This window comes from Benincasa hispida, chromosome 1 (genome assembly GCF_027475165.1).
Source record: "Benincasa hispida cultivar pf3 chromosome 1, pf3_genome.v1.1, whole genome shotgun sequence".
Lineage (NCBI taxonomy): Eukaryota > Viridiplantae > Streptophyta > Magnoliopsida > Cucurbitales > Cucurbitaceae > Benincasa > Benincasa hispida.
In genome coordinates, this window is record NC_143478.1 from 28,655,472 (window position 1) to 28,672,867 (window position 17,396).

The window sequence follows — 17,396 nt, forward strand, 5'->3', positions numbered from 1 at the left end:
GTAAGGAGAAGAAGGTTGGTGAGGCAAATGTTGCTTCACCATCAAAGTTCCATCAGGGTTCGACCTTAGGAACTAAGTTTGCACCTTCTACATCTAACATTTCCAAATGGAAAGAGAAGAAGGGTGGTAAGGGAAAAGGGAAGGCACCTGCTAACCCGCAACCCGTCGCACAGCGAGGTAGGCGACTAAGCCGGTTGAAAAAGAAAAATATTTCCATTGCAACCAAGACAGACACTGAAAGAGAAACTGTCCAAGGCAAGGCTAAGGCCAAGGCAAAACAAGGTAAATACGATCTACTAGTTTTGGAAATTTGTTTAGTGGAGAATGATGATTCTGCCTGGATTATTGACTCTGGGGCCACTAATCATGTTTGTTCTTATTTTTAGGGGATTAAATCCTGGCGACAGCTTAAGGCTGGTGAGATGACAATACGAGTAGGTATCGGGCATGTTGTCTCAACTGTGGCAGTGGGAGGACTCCAATTGACTTTATAGAATAAATTTCTCATTTGAATGATGTATATGTTGTTCCCGATTTAAAGCAGAACTTAATTTCTGTAATGTGTCTGATTGAATGTAAATATACTCTCAACTTTTCGGTGAATAAAATGTTTATTTTGAAAGGTGGTGTTGAGATTTGTTCAGCAAAATTGGAAAACAATTTGTATGTGCTAAGGCTGTTAGCAACAAGTTTCCTCCATAACATAGAGATATTTAAAAATGTCGTAGCTCAAAATAAACGACTTAAGGTTTCTCCTGAGGAAAATGCCCAACTTTGGTACCTTTGATTAGGGCACATCAATCTCAATAGGATTGAGAGATTGGTGAAGAATGAACTTCTAAACAAGTTAGAGGAAAATTCTTTACCTGTGTGCGAGTCATGCCTTGAAGGCAAGATGACTCAAAGACCTTTTATTGAAAAAGGTTATCGAGCCAAAGAGCCTCTAGAGTTAGTGCATTTAGACCTTTGTGGTCCGATGAATGTGCGAGCCAGGGGAGACTACGAGTATTTCATCACTTTTACTGATGATTACTCCTGGTATGAGTATGTTTATTTGATGCAACGAAAGTCAGAATCCTTTGAAAAGTTTAAAGAGTTCAAGGATGAAGTTGAAAACACATTGGATAAACGGATTAAAACACTTCGATCAAATCGGGGTGGAGATTTTTTTTTTTGATTTTGAGTTCTAGAACTATATGATAGAACATGGAATCATTTCCCAACTCTCAGCACCTGGTACACCTCAGCAGAATGGTGTATCGAAGAGGAGAAACAGAACCTTTTTGGATATGGTTCGGTCAATGATGAGTTACGCTTCCTTATCGAACTCGTTTCGGAGTTTTGCAGTGGAGACTGTAGCTTATATCTTCAACTGTGTTCCTTCTAAGAGTGTTTCTAGAACATCTTTGGAGTTGTAGAACGGGTGTAAAGATAGTTTGCATCACTTTCGCATATAGGGTTGCCTAGCACATGTGCTTGAGGCTAATCCTAAGAAACTGGAACCACTTTTGAGGTTGTGCCTATTTGTAGGCTACCCCAAAGGTACACGAGGGGGTTACTTTTATGATCCTAAGGAAAACAAGGTGTTTTTGTCGACATACACAACCTTTTTTGAGGAGGATCAGATGAGTGAGCACAGTCCATGTAGTAAAATCATGTTGCATGAACTTTTCGACGAAACTACTGAAACTTCAACAAGAGTTATTGAAGGGTCTGCTGATAACGGGCATAAATGCATGTTATTACAGTACTAAGTTATTAAACAATACAGGTTTGCATTGATAAAATATATAAGATTGCATCCAAAAAGTATTAAGTTCATAACATTGCAGTCGCATGCGTTCATTGCATGAAAATAGTTAACTTTTGTATTTTTGTGCAGAATATGTGTTGACGCAAGGCGTAAAATGTGATCACAAGAAAGAAACGGTCGAGCACAGTGTTACCACAAGGCTTTGCGGTGATTTGTGCTCGTAAATATCTGCTCAAGAAGGATTTCCCATAGAGCCGGTGCAACTTGGTAAACGCATCTGGGTGAAAAGCATAATAAATCACGATGGGACAGAAAGCTGATGACGGTCGATTTCGAATTAAGTTGACAAGCCGCTAACAAACTACTATAGCAAGTACATTCAACTTTTGGTGACAAATATTCATCGCATCAGACAGAGAATTAATGCCATCCTATCAGTGCAATCATAAGATAGAAGAAGCCTTTCACCCCGAAGCTCTATAAATACCAAAGGTAACCTTCAGTGAAGGGGTTCGTCTAGTTCGACAGTTAGATAATTTTTTCCATAGTTAGAAGTAGCCTTGTTCTTAGTTTTTCTTTTATTTAGGAGGCAGAAGCGAGATTGTGCCGAGAGATCGTTTCGATGAACTTGGAAGAGTGCCAGAAGCGTCGAGATCAGAGAGAGGGTCAACTCCTGCGGAAGCAGGAATATCTTTTGAACAGAATAGAGTTAACAGAGTAAAAGCCTTGTGAAGCAAAGGATTGCAACTAGGCTCTCTATCCTTATCTTCTATTGTCATTTTGTACTTGAACTTATCTATAGAAATTGAATTTACTTCTTTATATCTATTCACTCTCTGTTTATTACGCATGAGTAGCTAAATTTGTTGAATGGGTTGAGAAGCACTTAGCTCGCATAATTGGGGATCTTCACTTTATGCGATTATCTTGTATTATGTATATGTCATTCGTCCATTAGAGATACTCGGGATGGTAGTCTAAGGATAGAATCTAGGCTTGAAAAAGTCAGGTTAGAATCTAGGCTCGGGAGAGTCAAATTAGAACGCATAATCAAGAGATAGGAGCCTAGGAATAGACACTATTTGCTATTAACGCATCGCATGCATCCTAGAGATAGGTTATGATTGTATGCGGTTTACCTTGTCTTTGTGTGCATCTTACATCATCGTATAGGTAAAAAGTAGAGACTTAGGAATAAGCTCTATGGACATTATCGCATTCATCGCATGCGTCCTAGAACTAGGAGTATCGCATTTGCATTGGAAAATGATTTGCTATCGCATAAGTGTAGCATGATCGCATAGTTTGATGCATTCCCGGGAAACGCTAGCTAAAGACCTTCTCAACCTGTTCCTCCGTATGCTCAGTGCATCTACCGCATAGTTAATCTTTTCTCAAATCCGTCGTATACTTTTTATACGTAAACAACAACCCAAAACAACTATTTGATTTATAGGTTACCGCAAAGTCTTCTTAAAAATTATCACCGCATACCGTTTTCCCTAGTCCCTAAGTTCGACCCTGGACTTACCAGGAAACTCAGTAGAATTTATACTTGGATTCTGCTGAGAAAAACTGTTACACAACGCATTCCCATCACTGCATTTCTCTTCATTAATTTCACCGCATAAAATAACGCATCAAGTTTTTAGCGCCGTTGCCGGGGACTTCGGCAATTCACTGTGCTAATGGTAATTTTTATGATTTCTTTGCAGCTCTCAATCTCTGGCAAATTATGACTAGGAGATTGAGAGGATGTTTCGAAAAAGATTGAGAGATAGCCGCCAACAACAATAATCAGATAAAGATGACATGGCGGAGTAGCCTGGAAACGGAGCACCAAATGAAAACAATGTCATGACGAATCCAATTCTACTGGCAAACGATCGTAATAGGCCCATTCGAGACTATGCATTGCCAAACCTCAATGAGTTCTCCTAGGAATTATGAGGCCTGCCCTTGATGGATATCGATTTGAAATGAAACCGGTGACGCTGCAAATGATCTAGACTACTGGATAGTTTGGATGAAGGCATGGCGAGGACCCGCATGCCAACCTTCGGAGCTTCATAGAAATCTGCAACACTTTTGTATTCCCAAATATCTCTATCGAAGAAGTTTGACTAACTCTATTTCCATTTTCTTTGTGTGATCAGGCACGAAAATGACAAATGGATTATACCTAGGTGGAGGGAGTTAATTATGAGGAGACTTTCTCGCCTATTGCCATGTTGAAGTCTATCTGCATCCTCCTGTTCATTGCCTTATATTATGACTAAGAGATATGACAAATGGATGCCAAGACTACCTTTTTGAATGGTAATCTTGAGAGACCATTTATATGGTGTAGACCCAGGGATCATAGCCCACGGTCAAGAGTAAAAGGTTTAAAAATTGAATCGGTCCATTTATGAGCTGAAATAGGCGTCTCGATCTTGGAACATATGGCTTGATACTGTGATCAAATCTTAGTTTTGACCAAAATGTTGATGAGCCTTGTATCTACAAAAAATATCATCAACAGTTTAGTAGTTTTCCTAGTGTTGTATATAGAGATATCCTACTCATTGGGAATGATGTTGGTTTACTGACTTCAGTTAAGAATTGGCTAACGACCCAATTCCAAATGAAAGATTTGGGAGGGGCTCAGTTTGTTCTTGGTATTCAGATCTTTCGGGATTGAAAGAACAAAGTGTTAGCGCTGTCGCAGGCATCGTACATTGACAAGATGTTGATCAAGTACTCAATGTAGAACACCAAAAAGGGCCTACTGCCTTTTTGGCATGAAGTTATATTGTCTAAGGAATAGTGTCCTAAGACACCCAAGAGGTTAAGAAAATGAGATGGGTCCCCTATGCATCTGCTACGCTGTGGGGATAGTCAGTGGATATCAGTTTAATCCAATACAGGATCACTGGACTGCCGACAAGAACATCCTCAAGTATCTTTAGGGAACTAGGGATTACATGCTCATGTATGGATCTATGGATTTGATCCTTACTGGATACACAGACTCTGATTTTCAGATTGATAAGGATTCTCGAAAATTCACTTCAGGATCAGTGTTCACTCTTAACGGAGGGACTATAGTATGACGAAACACTAAGTAGGGGTACATTGCTGAATCCACGATGGAAGCCGAATATGTAGCAGCCTGGGAAGCTACTAAGGAGGTCGTTTGGATCAGGAAGTAGTTCAAGACATGTCTAGGCCCACCTTTATTGTGATAATAGTGGTGCTGTGGCGAACTCAAGGGAGCCTAGGAGTCAGAGGGGCAGCAAATATATAGAGCGGAAGTATCATCTCATCCACGAGATTATGCATCAAGAAGACGTGATAGTCACGAAGATCGCTTTGGAGCATAACGTTGCTGATTCGTTTACGAAGGCTCTCACGACTATAATTTTTTAGAGTCACCTGCAGAGCATGGGTCTATGGGACCATCCATGACTGGACTAGGGCAAGTAGGAGATTTTGTATTGGGCCTTAGTGCCCTAATTTATTGTTCTGTACTTGTTTTTATCTTGTACACCCATTCGCTTTAGGACAAGTGGGAGATTGTTGGGGTTGATGTCTTAAATCCCGTAGGGTCCTGTAGTTTGTAAACACCTGTATGAACAAACGCATATGATGTAATAATATGAGATATTTTAGATATTTTCTTCACTGTTGTCTATGAAATATGGGATATTTTAGTTACATTAAGCACAAACCAATAAACTAAGATTCATCGTTATCGTTGTAACTTAAGTATGTATGTGGAGACATACAAGTGGATCATGCCTTAAGTGATAACCTAAATGGTCTGTAGTATATAGATAAAGAAGGGAAACCTTATCTTGGTGACACTACGGATACGACCCATTTTGTAAATGTTACAAGTGTTGGAAAGTGCTACAGATGATCTGATCGTGATCATTCATGTGGAGACATGCGAGCTGGGGTGTCCCATACAAAGGAGTTTGTATAAGACTGGATCATGAAATGTTTAGTCTCGTTATATAACGCCGTTCATGATAGAGACCTTCATTTCACTAGAATGATCATAGGTAATATGACCTTAATCCTGAGTGATTTGGGAACTGCTGCCTATGAGGGCGGTCCTTTGATTTGATGGGTGCGAATGGCCAGATTGCCGATTCAAACCTACCATTTTGGGGATTCATCTGATTGGGGAGTTGGGAACTCAGCTACACAAGATAGAATTCACTTATTTCCCGAAGCAGGGGTAAGTAGATAGATTGTTGTCTTAAGGGCTGATTCCAGGGCTTGAACGATGTGGCGCCACACACTTTCTCATGGCCCAAGAGGTGTTCACTCATAGTAGGACTATGATGTATTGTTCATTAGAGGAATCAGTGGTACTTAAGGAGTTAGATGTAACTACAGGGGCAACACGATAAATTGGCCCAGCTGTACTTACAAGCAATCTGTGAAGGGTTATCGTACTGTCGACTAGTTATATCCAATGGACACAAAAATATATCTGTAGTGAGAAGAGTGTAGCTGTCGGCCTTTAGTGGAGTGCCCGACAGTTAACGGATGGTGGATTTCATGATTAAAGAATTTAGTCAATTGTTCACATACCGTTGGAGCTTCAAGCTGCAAGTCCATAAGGTCTCCTTGGTAGATCAATGGATTCAAGTTGAGAATAAGTTTTTGGGTTAGTTTGAAGTGTTCAAATTAACAAGAGGTAATTTGATTATATATGATATAATTAAATTGGTTCAATTATATGTGATATAATTGATTTGATGTATAAGATACATTAATTGGAGGAATTTGATATAAATATGATTTATATTAAATAAATGAGAAAAAGAACTATGGTTTAAATATTATATATGATGTGATATTAAAACTATAGGTTATAAATATAATATGATAAATTAGTTATTATATTTATTTATAATTAAACAATTATATGATAATTGTGGGTGGTTTCTCCTTTAACCGTGCATGAAAGTGGGAGGTTATGTTCCGTTTTCATAACTAAAGGATAAAATGAAAAATGTTTTCATTTTTGTTTGGACATCGCTTAATTAGTGAATCACTAATCGTTTACTCATGAGAGACTACACGATAGCCCTGACGAGAGACTAAACGACAGAAAGAGATTTACTGAACGATCGTGTATAGCGAGAGACTAAACGATCGTGTAGAGCGAGATTTACTAAACGATCATGTAAACGATCTAGCGAGATTTACTAAACGATTGAGCGAGAGACTAAGTGATCGTGTAGACGATTCTCACGAGAGCGAGATTTACTAAACGATCAAGCATCCTTAGTCTATGCAATAGACATAACCCTTCTCTCATTTGCTTGATCGTGTAGTTCAGTCATTGTATTCCTCCTTCCCTTTACCAAATTCATACAGAGCCCATACCTCCTGGATTTCTCACTCCGAGATTACCAAGGTTGTCGAGTGGTAGTGTCGAGGAGTTGCTATTCATGGATCAAATTTTTCGTGTTGGCCAGACGATTGTAGTGACAGCGAGAGGTTGCTGTGCGATTGCTCACGAGAGCGAGAGGTTTGGCTTGACAGCGAAAGCGAGAGAATTCCAGAAGAAAAGTTTTTCAAAGGTATGTCTCTCGTTTCTTTTGTATTTGATTACTAAAGGTTGCTGTAATTTTGTATAAGATGCATAACTTTTCTATATGTTTGTGAATGACTTGAATTCTTTCACAATGGATTTGGAAAGATCTTGCTTCCGCTCATGGAGATCTCTGTTTAGATTCCCTTCAGATAGCTACTGATAGCCTTAAGTGTTAATATTTCAAGGTTAATTCCAATTGATGAATGCGTTTCAATGATAACTACTGATAACTGATAGCAAATTGGAAGCTAATATTTTAGGATTATATTAATATTTCCCAAATTGAAAGCTACCACTGATAGTAGCTGTCAGTCATAGCTATTGATAGCAACTATTAATGACTATCACTGATAGCTATTATTAATGATAGCTTTCAATGTGAGAAAACCGGAAAGAAGCGAGCAAAATGGTGGCTAGGCTTGAGCTTTTTAGTTTTTTACAATTTTTTGTTCTATATATATCCTTGTATTACATATTCTATTATTTTGGGTTTGAATTTCATTTATGCAACTAGCCGTAAAGTTAAGTTACGAGCATTTTGCAAACGTGAGGATTAAAGTGCTTATTTTGAAATTTAAGATTAAATAGACATGAACTTCAAATCTCATGGACCACATTTTGCCAAAAAAACAATGCATTAATAATAGAAAAAAAAAAAGTTTTGTTGCTTGGACACGATTGCTTGCATTTTGCATTTGGTATAAACCTTTTATTTATGAGCAATACTAACTAACTAATATGCTCTCTCATCTTTCTACACATACAAAAAGAAAATAATAATTTTAGAATGTTTCTTTTTAAAAGAATTTACTGCACCTAAATATTTTTGCTTTATTTATTTACTTATTCATTTATTACTTCCCTTCCCCGTATTGAGAACCTACCTAGTCCAATCACTAATTCACCATAAATTTGATTCGAGCCAAGGCCCATGGACCAAAAATCAAATGCTCTGTAAAATGGCGACACCTCTACTTCCTTTCTTCATCTTTTCTTTCTTCTCCATTTCTTCTGCCGCTCAGTCAACCGGTTCTCTGCCTCAAACTGCTCCAAAATCCCTATCCATCGGCTATATTCAGGTTTCATTTATCACTTTTTCTCTCATTCCTCCATCGATATTCTTATCCGAGTTTCTCTGAATGAAACTCACTCTATTCTCTTCTTCTTTTGGTGTTTTCTCGTGAAGAAAGCGGGAGATTGCAATTACAGGGTTAATATAACAACAAGCTGTTCATCTCCTTTCCATATTAGTGCCGAAATCGGCGTTTTGTTTGGTGACGCTCATGGAAATCAGGTTCGTTCTTCGGAGATTTTACTTTAAATTATTTTGCAATTAGTTCATCTTTTAACGCTTTTAGACTGTAGACAAGAAAATTGAAACAATTCTGGTGCTGAAGTTTTTCATTTAATATAGTTCTTTCCCTGGTCTGATTTAGATTATGGTCAAGTTTTTCAAAGATTCGAGTTTTGAATTGCAAGAAAAGAACAAATAACAGCTGTAGAACATGTAGACTTTCCTTTTCTTTTTCTGAAATTAAAGTTTTAGGAAGAATTAGACTGTTTTCATTACGATTCTTTAGCATTTCTCATCAATTTGTGACTCTCTTGCACTTTCTTATATTCCATTGAACAAATGGAAAGTTGAACTTTTACTTAAACCGGTAGTAGAAGCTTACAATCAGTTATCAAGTATGTTTATTATTATTAGTTCTAATTTATTATGGCATGGTGCACAATTAATATCATATATCTAACAATCACTCAAAACAGTTCGAAACTAAAAACATAATTTTGTTTTTGGAACAACAGGTAGTAGCACTGTTAGTCATTCAATTCTACTTGAAAATAATTTTTCTTCATTACAGTTAACTTCTTTTTATTAGTCATCTAACAAGAGCCTAAATACATTCATAAACTCGATATTGAACCTATGACTTAGTGACTTTAAACACTTGGAAATATAGATATTCATTGAATAGATAAAATGAACAAAATATGTACCATCCATGGTTTGTTTTTATTCAATAATATAATTTAAAAAAATGAGTGATAAGGACAAGAGAATTTTGATTATGCAGTTGGTTTGAAAGTTTGTCTTTTTAGAAAATTGAGCTTATTTTCCCTCAATTTCTTATATACTGGTTTACATCTTTCTTACGTACGAGGGTTGTAATTAAAGTTCAAAAACAAGTTTTTAAAACCTACTTATTTTAGTCTTCAAAATTTGACTTAGTTTTTTAAAATATTGATAAAAAGTAGATAACAATGCAAGAAATTTAGAGGTGAAAGGGTATTTATAGACTTAATTTTCAAAAGCTCAAATCCTAAAAACTAAATGGTTATCAAATGAGGTTTTAATAATCAATCTATCGAAAAAGGACTTTATTATTTTAATGTTGAAGTAGAGACCTGTAAAGAAGAAAAGAGAAAAAGGAAAAGAAAGCTCTGCCTGACCAACCTTTATATGAAGGTTTATGTTTCCACTTTAAATCATGTTTAAATGGATGAGGATGGTTGATTTAGAACTTGAAAAGCAGATATATGAGCCAAAGCTAGAAGTTGAAAGCAAGAATGCATTTGCAAAGTGCAGCAAAGACATATTTGAACTGATAGGACCATGCACAGACCAAATATGTTTCTTTTATCTTTACAAAAGCGGCTCAGACAATTGGATACCAGAGACTGTAGAAATCTCCAGCCCTGATATTGACACTGCTAAATACAAATACAACTCCTCAATCCCAAATGACACATGGTATGGCTTTGACGACTGCCAATACTTTCCGTCACCATCACCGCCACCGCCTCCACCAGTCCCCTCCGCCGCCTGCCGCGTGCCCAGGTGGAAATGGCTTGCTTCTGTGATCCCTTTGCTTCTCAGCAGCGCTGTGCTGTAAATGTGATGCTCATTCTGTATCTTGGCCGTTGGCTTGGTGGGTTAGATGTATTTTTTTTAAAATTTTGATCCACCGCTCTATCAGTATTTTCATTGTGTTTTTTACTCTTTATATGATGATGTATGTAGAATCGGATTTGATGGAGTTGTGTTATGTTTATTGAATGGAGGAATATCTGTCATTATAATTATTACTGTTTATTTTTCCAAAGATGGACAACATCAAACAACACAAGGAAATATAATTACGCAAACTTGATTAATTGATTATTGTTAGATTGATTCTCACAATCATAATCGCCATAATAGTACAAGAAAATGTAAGGGATAGAATTACCTTTCTCCACTCACCAATGCTCGATCAAGGACTTGATTCAGTTTCGTGAACTAGAGATAGTAAAAAATTCTTTTTTATCAATTTTGGTGGTTTGATATGATTTTTAATAGTTCATGATAGGTTAATTTAATGTATTATATTATTATTATTTGTAACAAAAAAACCTCTGTTAACTTTATACTTGTTTAAAAATACTTTTGTTCCTTCAAATTGTAATATTATTATTATTATTTTTTTTTATATTTTTTTAATAAATGTTTCAAAACTAATATTTGAATAGAAATTTGTTAGATAAAACATTATACTAAAACTGAAAACATGAAATAGTGTTCGGTAATTTAAAGGAAAAAAATATTGTAACTTCTAAAGACTACAGAGGAAAGATATTTTTTTAAAATTTTCCCTTTTATTAATGATATAAAAATCTTGGTGTTGTGATTGTTTCAGAAGAAATGAAACAAAAGATACGGTAGAGCTAGGACAGTTATTGTATGAGGTCTACCCAATGCTAGATGCAGAGGCGCATAATAGATTATGAACATCATGAGTTGTCCCGTAATAAAACCTGTTGTTGCTGATACTTTCTTCTCGGTTCCTTCTTCCATAAAAACAATCCGATTATGAGTTGTGAAGCAATAAAGTATGTGGATAAATGGAAGGGTGAAAAAAAGAGAAAAAGAATATGAATGATATATGATTCCAATATGTAATATGTAAGGTCTATGGGTCATCTCATAAAAGGTAGTGTAATAAAGCATTAAGACTGATGGATTCATAATTAGATGAATCTGTTCCACACTTTTCGATTGGTTCTATTATATGATTGAAGGCAACAAAGATTCAATAATCAGTCATTCTTCACTTACGGAATCAGATAGGGTCAGTTCATCCTTTATTTTAAGTGTTACATGTTAATCCAATAGAGGAAGGACCATTTGGAGTATGAAGGTCCTTTTTGCTCGGTTGAAGTAGACCATGGAGTACACTTTAAGTTACGTAAGTCCATGTACTTTGAAAACTTCTTTTATTAGTTCTAATAGCATTTTTATTGTAATCGAGTTTCTTTTATCTTTTATGTTTAGTTAATGTTTCTAGAAGAAGATGCATTAAAGATGGTAATTGAAAAGATAGAGGTTGCTTTCTTTAATGATGATGCATTAAAGATGGTGGTTGAAAAGATAAGATGAATACTGTTTTATTTAATTGAGATGCATTAAAGTTGAAAAGATGGTTGTCGAGAAGATGATTTCTTTTTTTAATGTTTTATTTTGACTTTTGACTTTTTTAGATTAAATAGATTACAATCTCTTAAAGGCTATATAAATTCATCTAGTAATCATATTCCTTATGAATGAAATTTGAGCTCATGTGTTTGAGACTTTTTCCTTAGAAATTTGCAATTTTTAAGTTTTAATACAATTCTTGTGATCTAATGCATCCGAGCCATTCAATCTAACTTTGATCAAGTTTGATCGTGGAGTAACTCAATTTAGGATAAAATTTTCAAATTTTACTTCTAGATCCTTGATCTTAAAAGATAATCCGTTCTAGCCTAATCTCTTGGTTGACTTATTAATTTATTTGATTCAAGGGTTTTCTCTTTAAGAAAAGCTTGAATTTTTGAACTGAGTACTAAGATTGTCTTATCATTTGATATGAGAACTAAGTCTTAGAATCTTTGAGGTAAGTAGAGATATTTTCAAACTTTTCCTACTTTATTACTCTGTCCTACTTTTCTTTTAAGTGATAAATAGATTACGGTAAAAGAAGTGTTTTTGATTGTACGTTTCTGATATATGGAAATGACCAAAATATCCTCACATTAGTTCTCTTTCATGAACACCATTGTTGGAAACTACCATCAACGAGCGGCCTCCTGCTGCCATTGACGACTCCCATCTCCTGCCACTGGTCACTGCCTCCGCTGGAGACCGCTAGCACCCACCACCGTCTACCTCCGACAACCACTCCACCGCCAACCAACTAATTATAGTGTTTTAAATGTAAATTATAGTGTTCATTCAGAGAAACTCAGATAAGAATATCGATGGAGGAATGAAAGAGAAAGTGATAAATGTAACCTGAATATAGCCGATGGATAGGGATTTTGGAGCAGTTTGAGGCAGAGAACCGGTTGACTGAGCGACAGAAGAAATGGAGAAGAAGGAAAAGATGAAGAAAGGAAGTAGAGGTGTCGCCATTTTTACAGAGCATTTGATTTTTGGTCCATGGGCCTTGGCTCGAATCAAATTTATGGTGGATTTGTGATTGGACTAGGTAGGTTCTCATTCTCAATACGGGGAAGGGAAAGTAATAAATGAATAAATAAATAAATAAAGCAAAAATATTTAGGTGCAGCAAATTCTTTTAAAAAGAAACATTTTTAAATTATTATTTTCTTTTTGTATGTGTGTTTGCTCATAAATAAAAGGTTTATACCAAATGCAAAATGCAAGCAATCCTCAATCTTTGTAACCAACAAAACTAATTGTGAATGGTAGGTTTCCAAGCAACAAAACTTTTTTTTTTTTTTCCTGTTATTAATGCGTTGTTTTTTTGGCAAAATGTGGTCCATGAGATTTGGAGTTCATGTCTATTTAGTCTTAAGTTTCAAAACAAGCACTTTAATCCTCACGATTGCAAAATGCTCCTAACTTAACTTTAGGACTAGTTGCATAAATGGAATTCAAACCCAAAATAACAAAATATGTAGTACAAGGATAAAATAATTGCATATGTATAAAAAAAATGATAAAAGACTAAAAAATTCAAACCTAGTCATCGTTTTGCTCGCTTCTTTCTGGTTTTCTCAAATTGAAAACTATCATTGATAGCAACTATTAATGATAGCCATTAATAATTTCTATCAGCAGTTATGATTGATAGCTACTATCAGTGGTAACTTTTAATTTGAGAAATATTTATATAATCCAAAAATATTGGCTTTCAATTTGCTAGTAGTTATCAATGCCTATCATTGATACACTTTCATCAATTGGAATTAACCTTAAAATATTAATACTTAAGACTATCAGTAGCTATCAATGATAGTTTTTTTATAAGTAGTCATCAACTTTGAAAGAAAACCAACAACTTTGAAAGATTAAGTTATACAAATAATGGAAAACTATTAGTTGATATCATTGTTAGACTTTCATAAATGAGTATCAACTTTGAAAGATTACTACAATAGCTATCACAAATAATCTTCTATCATGGCTATCATTAATAGCATCTATTAGTTCCTATCAATGATAGACTTCCATCAATTAGAATCAACGTTGAAATATTAACACTTAAGACCATCAATGATACACTTCTATAACTGGTTATCAACATTGAAAGAAACTCGATATATAGATATCATCTAAGTTCTATCACTGATATCACTAATATCACTCATATCGTGGTTATTAGTGTAACTTCTTTCACTAATAACATCACTGATACGATGCTATCAATGATCTCACTTATATCATGCTATCAGTGATAACTCTCTATCACCAATAACATGCTATCAGTGGTAACTTCTATCATCGATAATGTGCTATTAGTGGTAGCTTATATCACTAATAATGTGCTATCAATGTTAACTTTTATCATCAATAATATGCTATCAGTGGTAGCTTCTATCAATAATAGCCACTGACCACCTTTTTGTCCATTTCCTTATCCTTCCCAACCATTCGTACGGTCCCTTTTCTTTTTGCGATATCTCAAGGGCACTTCCGTAAAAATAGCAAACAACCAAAACCAAACCCTTCTTATGTTGGGATTGATGCTCTAAATCTTGTGGGTTCTGTAGTTTGTAATGGTAATGTACAAACGATTTATTTATTTAATAAAATCTAAGGTATTTTATTTGATATTTAGTAGCATTAACCCACAAAACCAATAAACTAACATCCGAGGTTATCTTCTGTAGCTTAAACATGTATGTAGAGACATACAAGTGGATCATGTTTAAGTGATAACCTAAATGGTCCATAGTAGATGGATAAAGCTGGGTATCTTATCTTGGTGACACTACGAATATGACCCACTTTCTAGATGTTATAATTGTTGTAAAGTGCCACAAATGATCTGTTCCTAATCGTTCATGTAGAGACATGTGAGCAGAGATGCTTTATACAAAGAAGTTTGTATAAGAACAGACCACAAAATGAATAGTCTCATTATATAACACCGTTAATAACAGAGACTTATATTTCACCAGGATGACCATAGTGTTGGAGTTGATGCCCTAAAGTCTCGTGTCCTGTAGTTTGTAAACAGTTTGTACGAACGCTTCTGTTGTTAATATATGATATTTACTTCACATCTTGAATTTTTGTTCAGTTACTTGTTTTATTTGTTTTATCACAAACCAATAAACATAAAATCCCTGGTTATCTGTATGTGACTCAAGCATGTATGTGGTGACATATAAGTGGATCACGTCTTGAGTGATAACCAAAATGGTCTATAATATATGGATATAGGAGGGAAACCTTATCCTGGTAGCGCTACGGATGCGGCCCGCTTTGTGGAATGGTCACAAGTTTTGTGACTTATGACAGATGATCTGATCCTGATCATTCGTATTGAGGACATGCGGGCGGGGGCATCCTATACAAAGAGTTTGTATAAAACCTGATCACGAAGTGTTAACGTCTTGTTATATTACATCGTTCATGACAGAGACTTCACTTCACTAGGATGACCATAGGTAACATGACCTCAATCTTGAATGAGTTGGGAACTCCTGCCATTGAGGGCGATTCTTTGATTTGTATGGGTGCGAGTGGTCAGGTCACCGATTCAAACCTATCATTTTGGGGATTCGTCTGATTTGGGAGCTGGGAGAGATGGAATTCACTCATTCCCCGAGGCAGGGGTAAGTAGATAGATAGTTCCCTTAAGGGTTGATTCCGGAGCATGAACAATGTGGAGCCACACACCTTCTCTTGACTCGAGAGGTGTTCACACATAGTTGGACTATGTTGTATTGTTCATTAGAGGAATCAGTGGTACTTAAAAGGAGTGAGATGTAACTACAGGGGCAAAATGATAATTTGGCCCAGTTGTACTTACGAGCATCTGTGAAGGGTCATCGTACTCATGATTGGTTATATCCGATGGATACAGAAATATATCTGTGGTAAGAAGAGTTCAATTGTTGGTCTTTAGTGGAATGTCTGATAGTTAACGGATAGTGGATCTCGTGGCTAAACAGTTTAGTCAGCTATTCACGGACCGTTGGAGCTTCGAGCCATAGGTTCATTAGGTCTTCTGGGTAGCTTGGATAAAATCGAGAACCAGTGTTTGGGTTAATTTGAAATGTTCAAATTGACAAGAGGAAGTTCGATTATATATGATATAATTGAACTGGTTAATTATATATGATACAATTCGCTAAATTTATGAGATACATTATTTTGGAGAAAATTAGATATAAATATGATTTATATCAAGTAGAGGAGAAAATACTATAGTAGATATGTGATATCAAACTATAGGATAAAAATATAATACGATTATATTTATTAATTAATTATATGATAATTAATCCAAATTTTACATTCGGACGTGGGTTAGTGGGGCAACTTCAGTTATTGTAACCGATGAATTAAAATGAAAATAGTTTTCATTTTGTTCAATCGTCCAAAAGAATTCGAAAGAATGTGTTGTTGAAAAAGAAAATGATCGCTTAAGAATTTTTAGAGCCTATACGATAGTCCTCTCCACCTAAACGATCGTCCTCCTCGCGCCTAAACGATCACACACTATTTCCTACGCGATCGCATAGCTTCTCTAAACGATCGTATAGTGTGCCGATTTTGCTAAACGATCGTATACCTTTTCCTAAACGATCGTTCAGTAAAACCTACACGATCGTGTAGCTTCTCCTAAACGAGAAGCATTTTGCTATACGATAGCGGTGTTTCCCTCCCACTTGCTTATCGCCTACACGATCTGGTATTCCTCTTTCCTCTACCAAATTCACCAAGGACCATGCTTTGGGTACTCACTCCGAGAATACCCGGGGCTCTTTTCTGGTGGTGTCGTCCTCGCGGCGTTCTTGTTCGTGCAGTTGTTCGTGCTATTTTTGTTGACGCTGCTACTGGGCATTGGTAGATCACTTGGAGGGTTCCACTGTTTTGAGTGCTGAAGTTTGAAGAACATCTTCAACTAGTATGGCACTCTTTCCCTTGTTATTTTTTTGTTCATAGCATGCCAATAATTAGTGTTTGTTTGCATAACTGTATGTTTTGAATGTCTAATATGTATTTTGGTCACGGTGAGATCGAAGCGATCCGAACATGCTCATGGAACTCTTCGGTAAGAGATCCTTAAATTGGTATCAGATATAGGTTCGGATACTCCGACTTCATCTGTTGCAACGAAATGACATATACATTCATGATGGGTGCATTTCTACGCTGTTTATTTGTTAAACTTATTGTGGATGTGCGGATTAATGGATGTTTTCAGGATGATTAGCCTCGGTTTGATTTAGATCCTTTTACATTTGCGAGTTTGTAAAGGCCCCTTCATTTTTGGGCATTAATGATCGTTATCAAGTTTGTATTCAAAGTTTGTTTGAAGTTGAGTCGTTCGAAGAAGCAGATCTGTGCAAGCGTTGCATAAGAGTGGTACGCGATCTGTGCAAGCGTTGCAGTTCTTTGAGGAAGGAGGCGATCTAGGGTTGATTGCATCGTGCATAAGATGTGGTACGCAATCACTGTTGATCGCATCGTAAAGATTATGGAGTACACGCAAGATTAAACGAAGGGGTATGCAATCAAAAGTTAATCATATCATTTTGACG

The 17,396-nt window shown here is 36.0% G+C and overlaps 1 protein-coding gene across 1 annotated transcript; it reads left to right on the top strand.

Annotated features, from left to right (window-relative positions):
- The first annotated feature begins 8,102 nt into the window (after positions 1-8,102).
- LOC120069712 (embryo-specific protein ATS3B-like) lies at positions 8,103-10,439 on the top strand. The gene is made up of 3 exons (XM_039021502.2): positions 8,103-8,431; positions 8,539-8,646; positions 9,890-10,439. The coding sequence occupies exons 1-3, from the start codon at positions 8,300-8,302 to the stop codon at positions 10,247-10,249; spliced, it is 600 nt and encodes a 199-aa protein (XP_038877430.1). The 5' UTR covers positions 8,103-8,299; the 3' UTR covers positions 10,250-10,439.
- Positions 10,440-17,396: the final 6,957 nt, after the last annotated feature.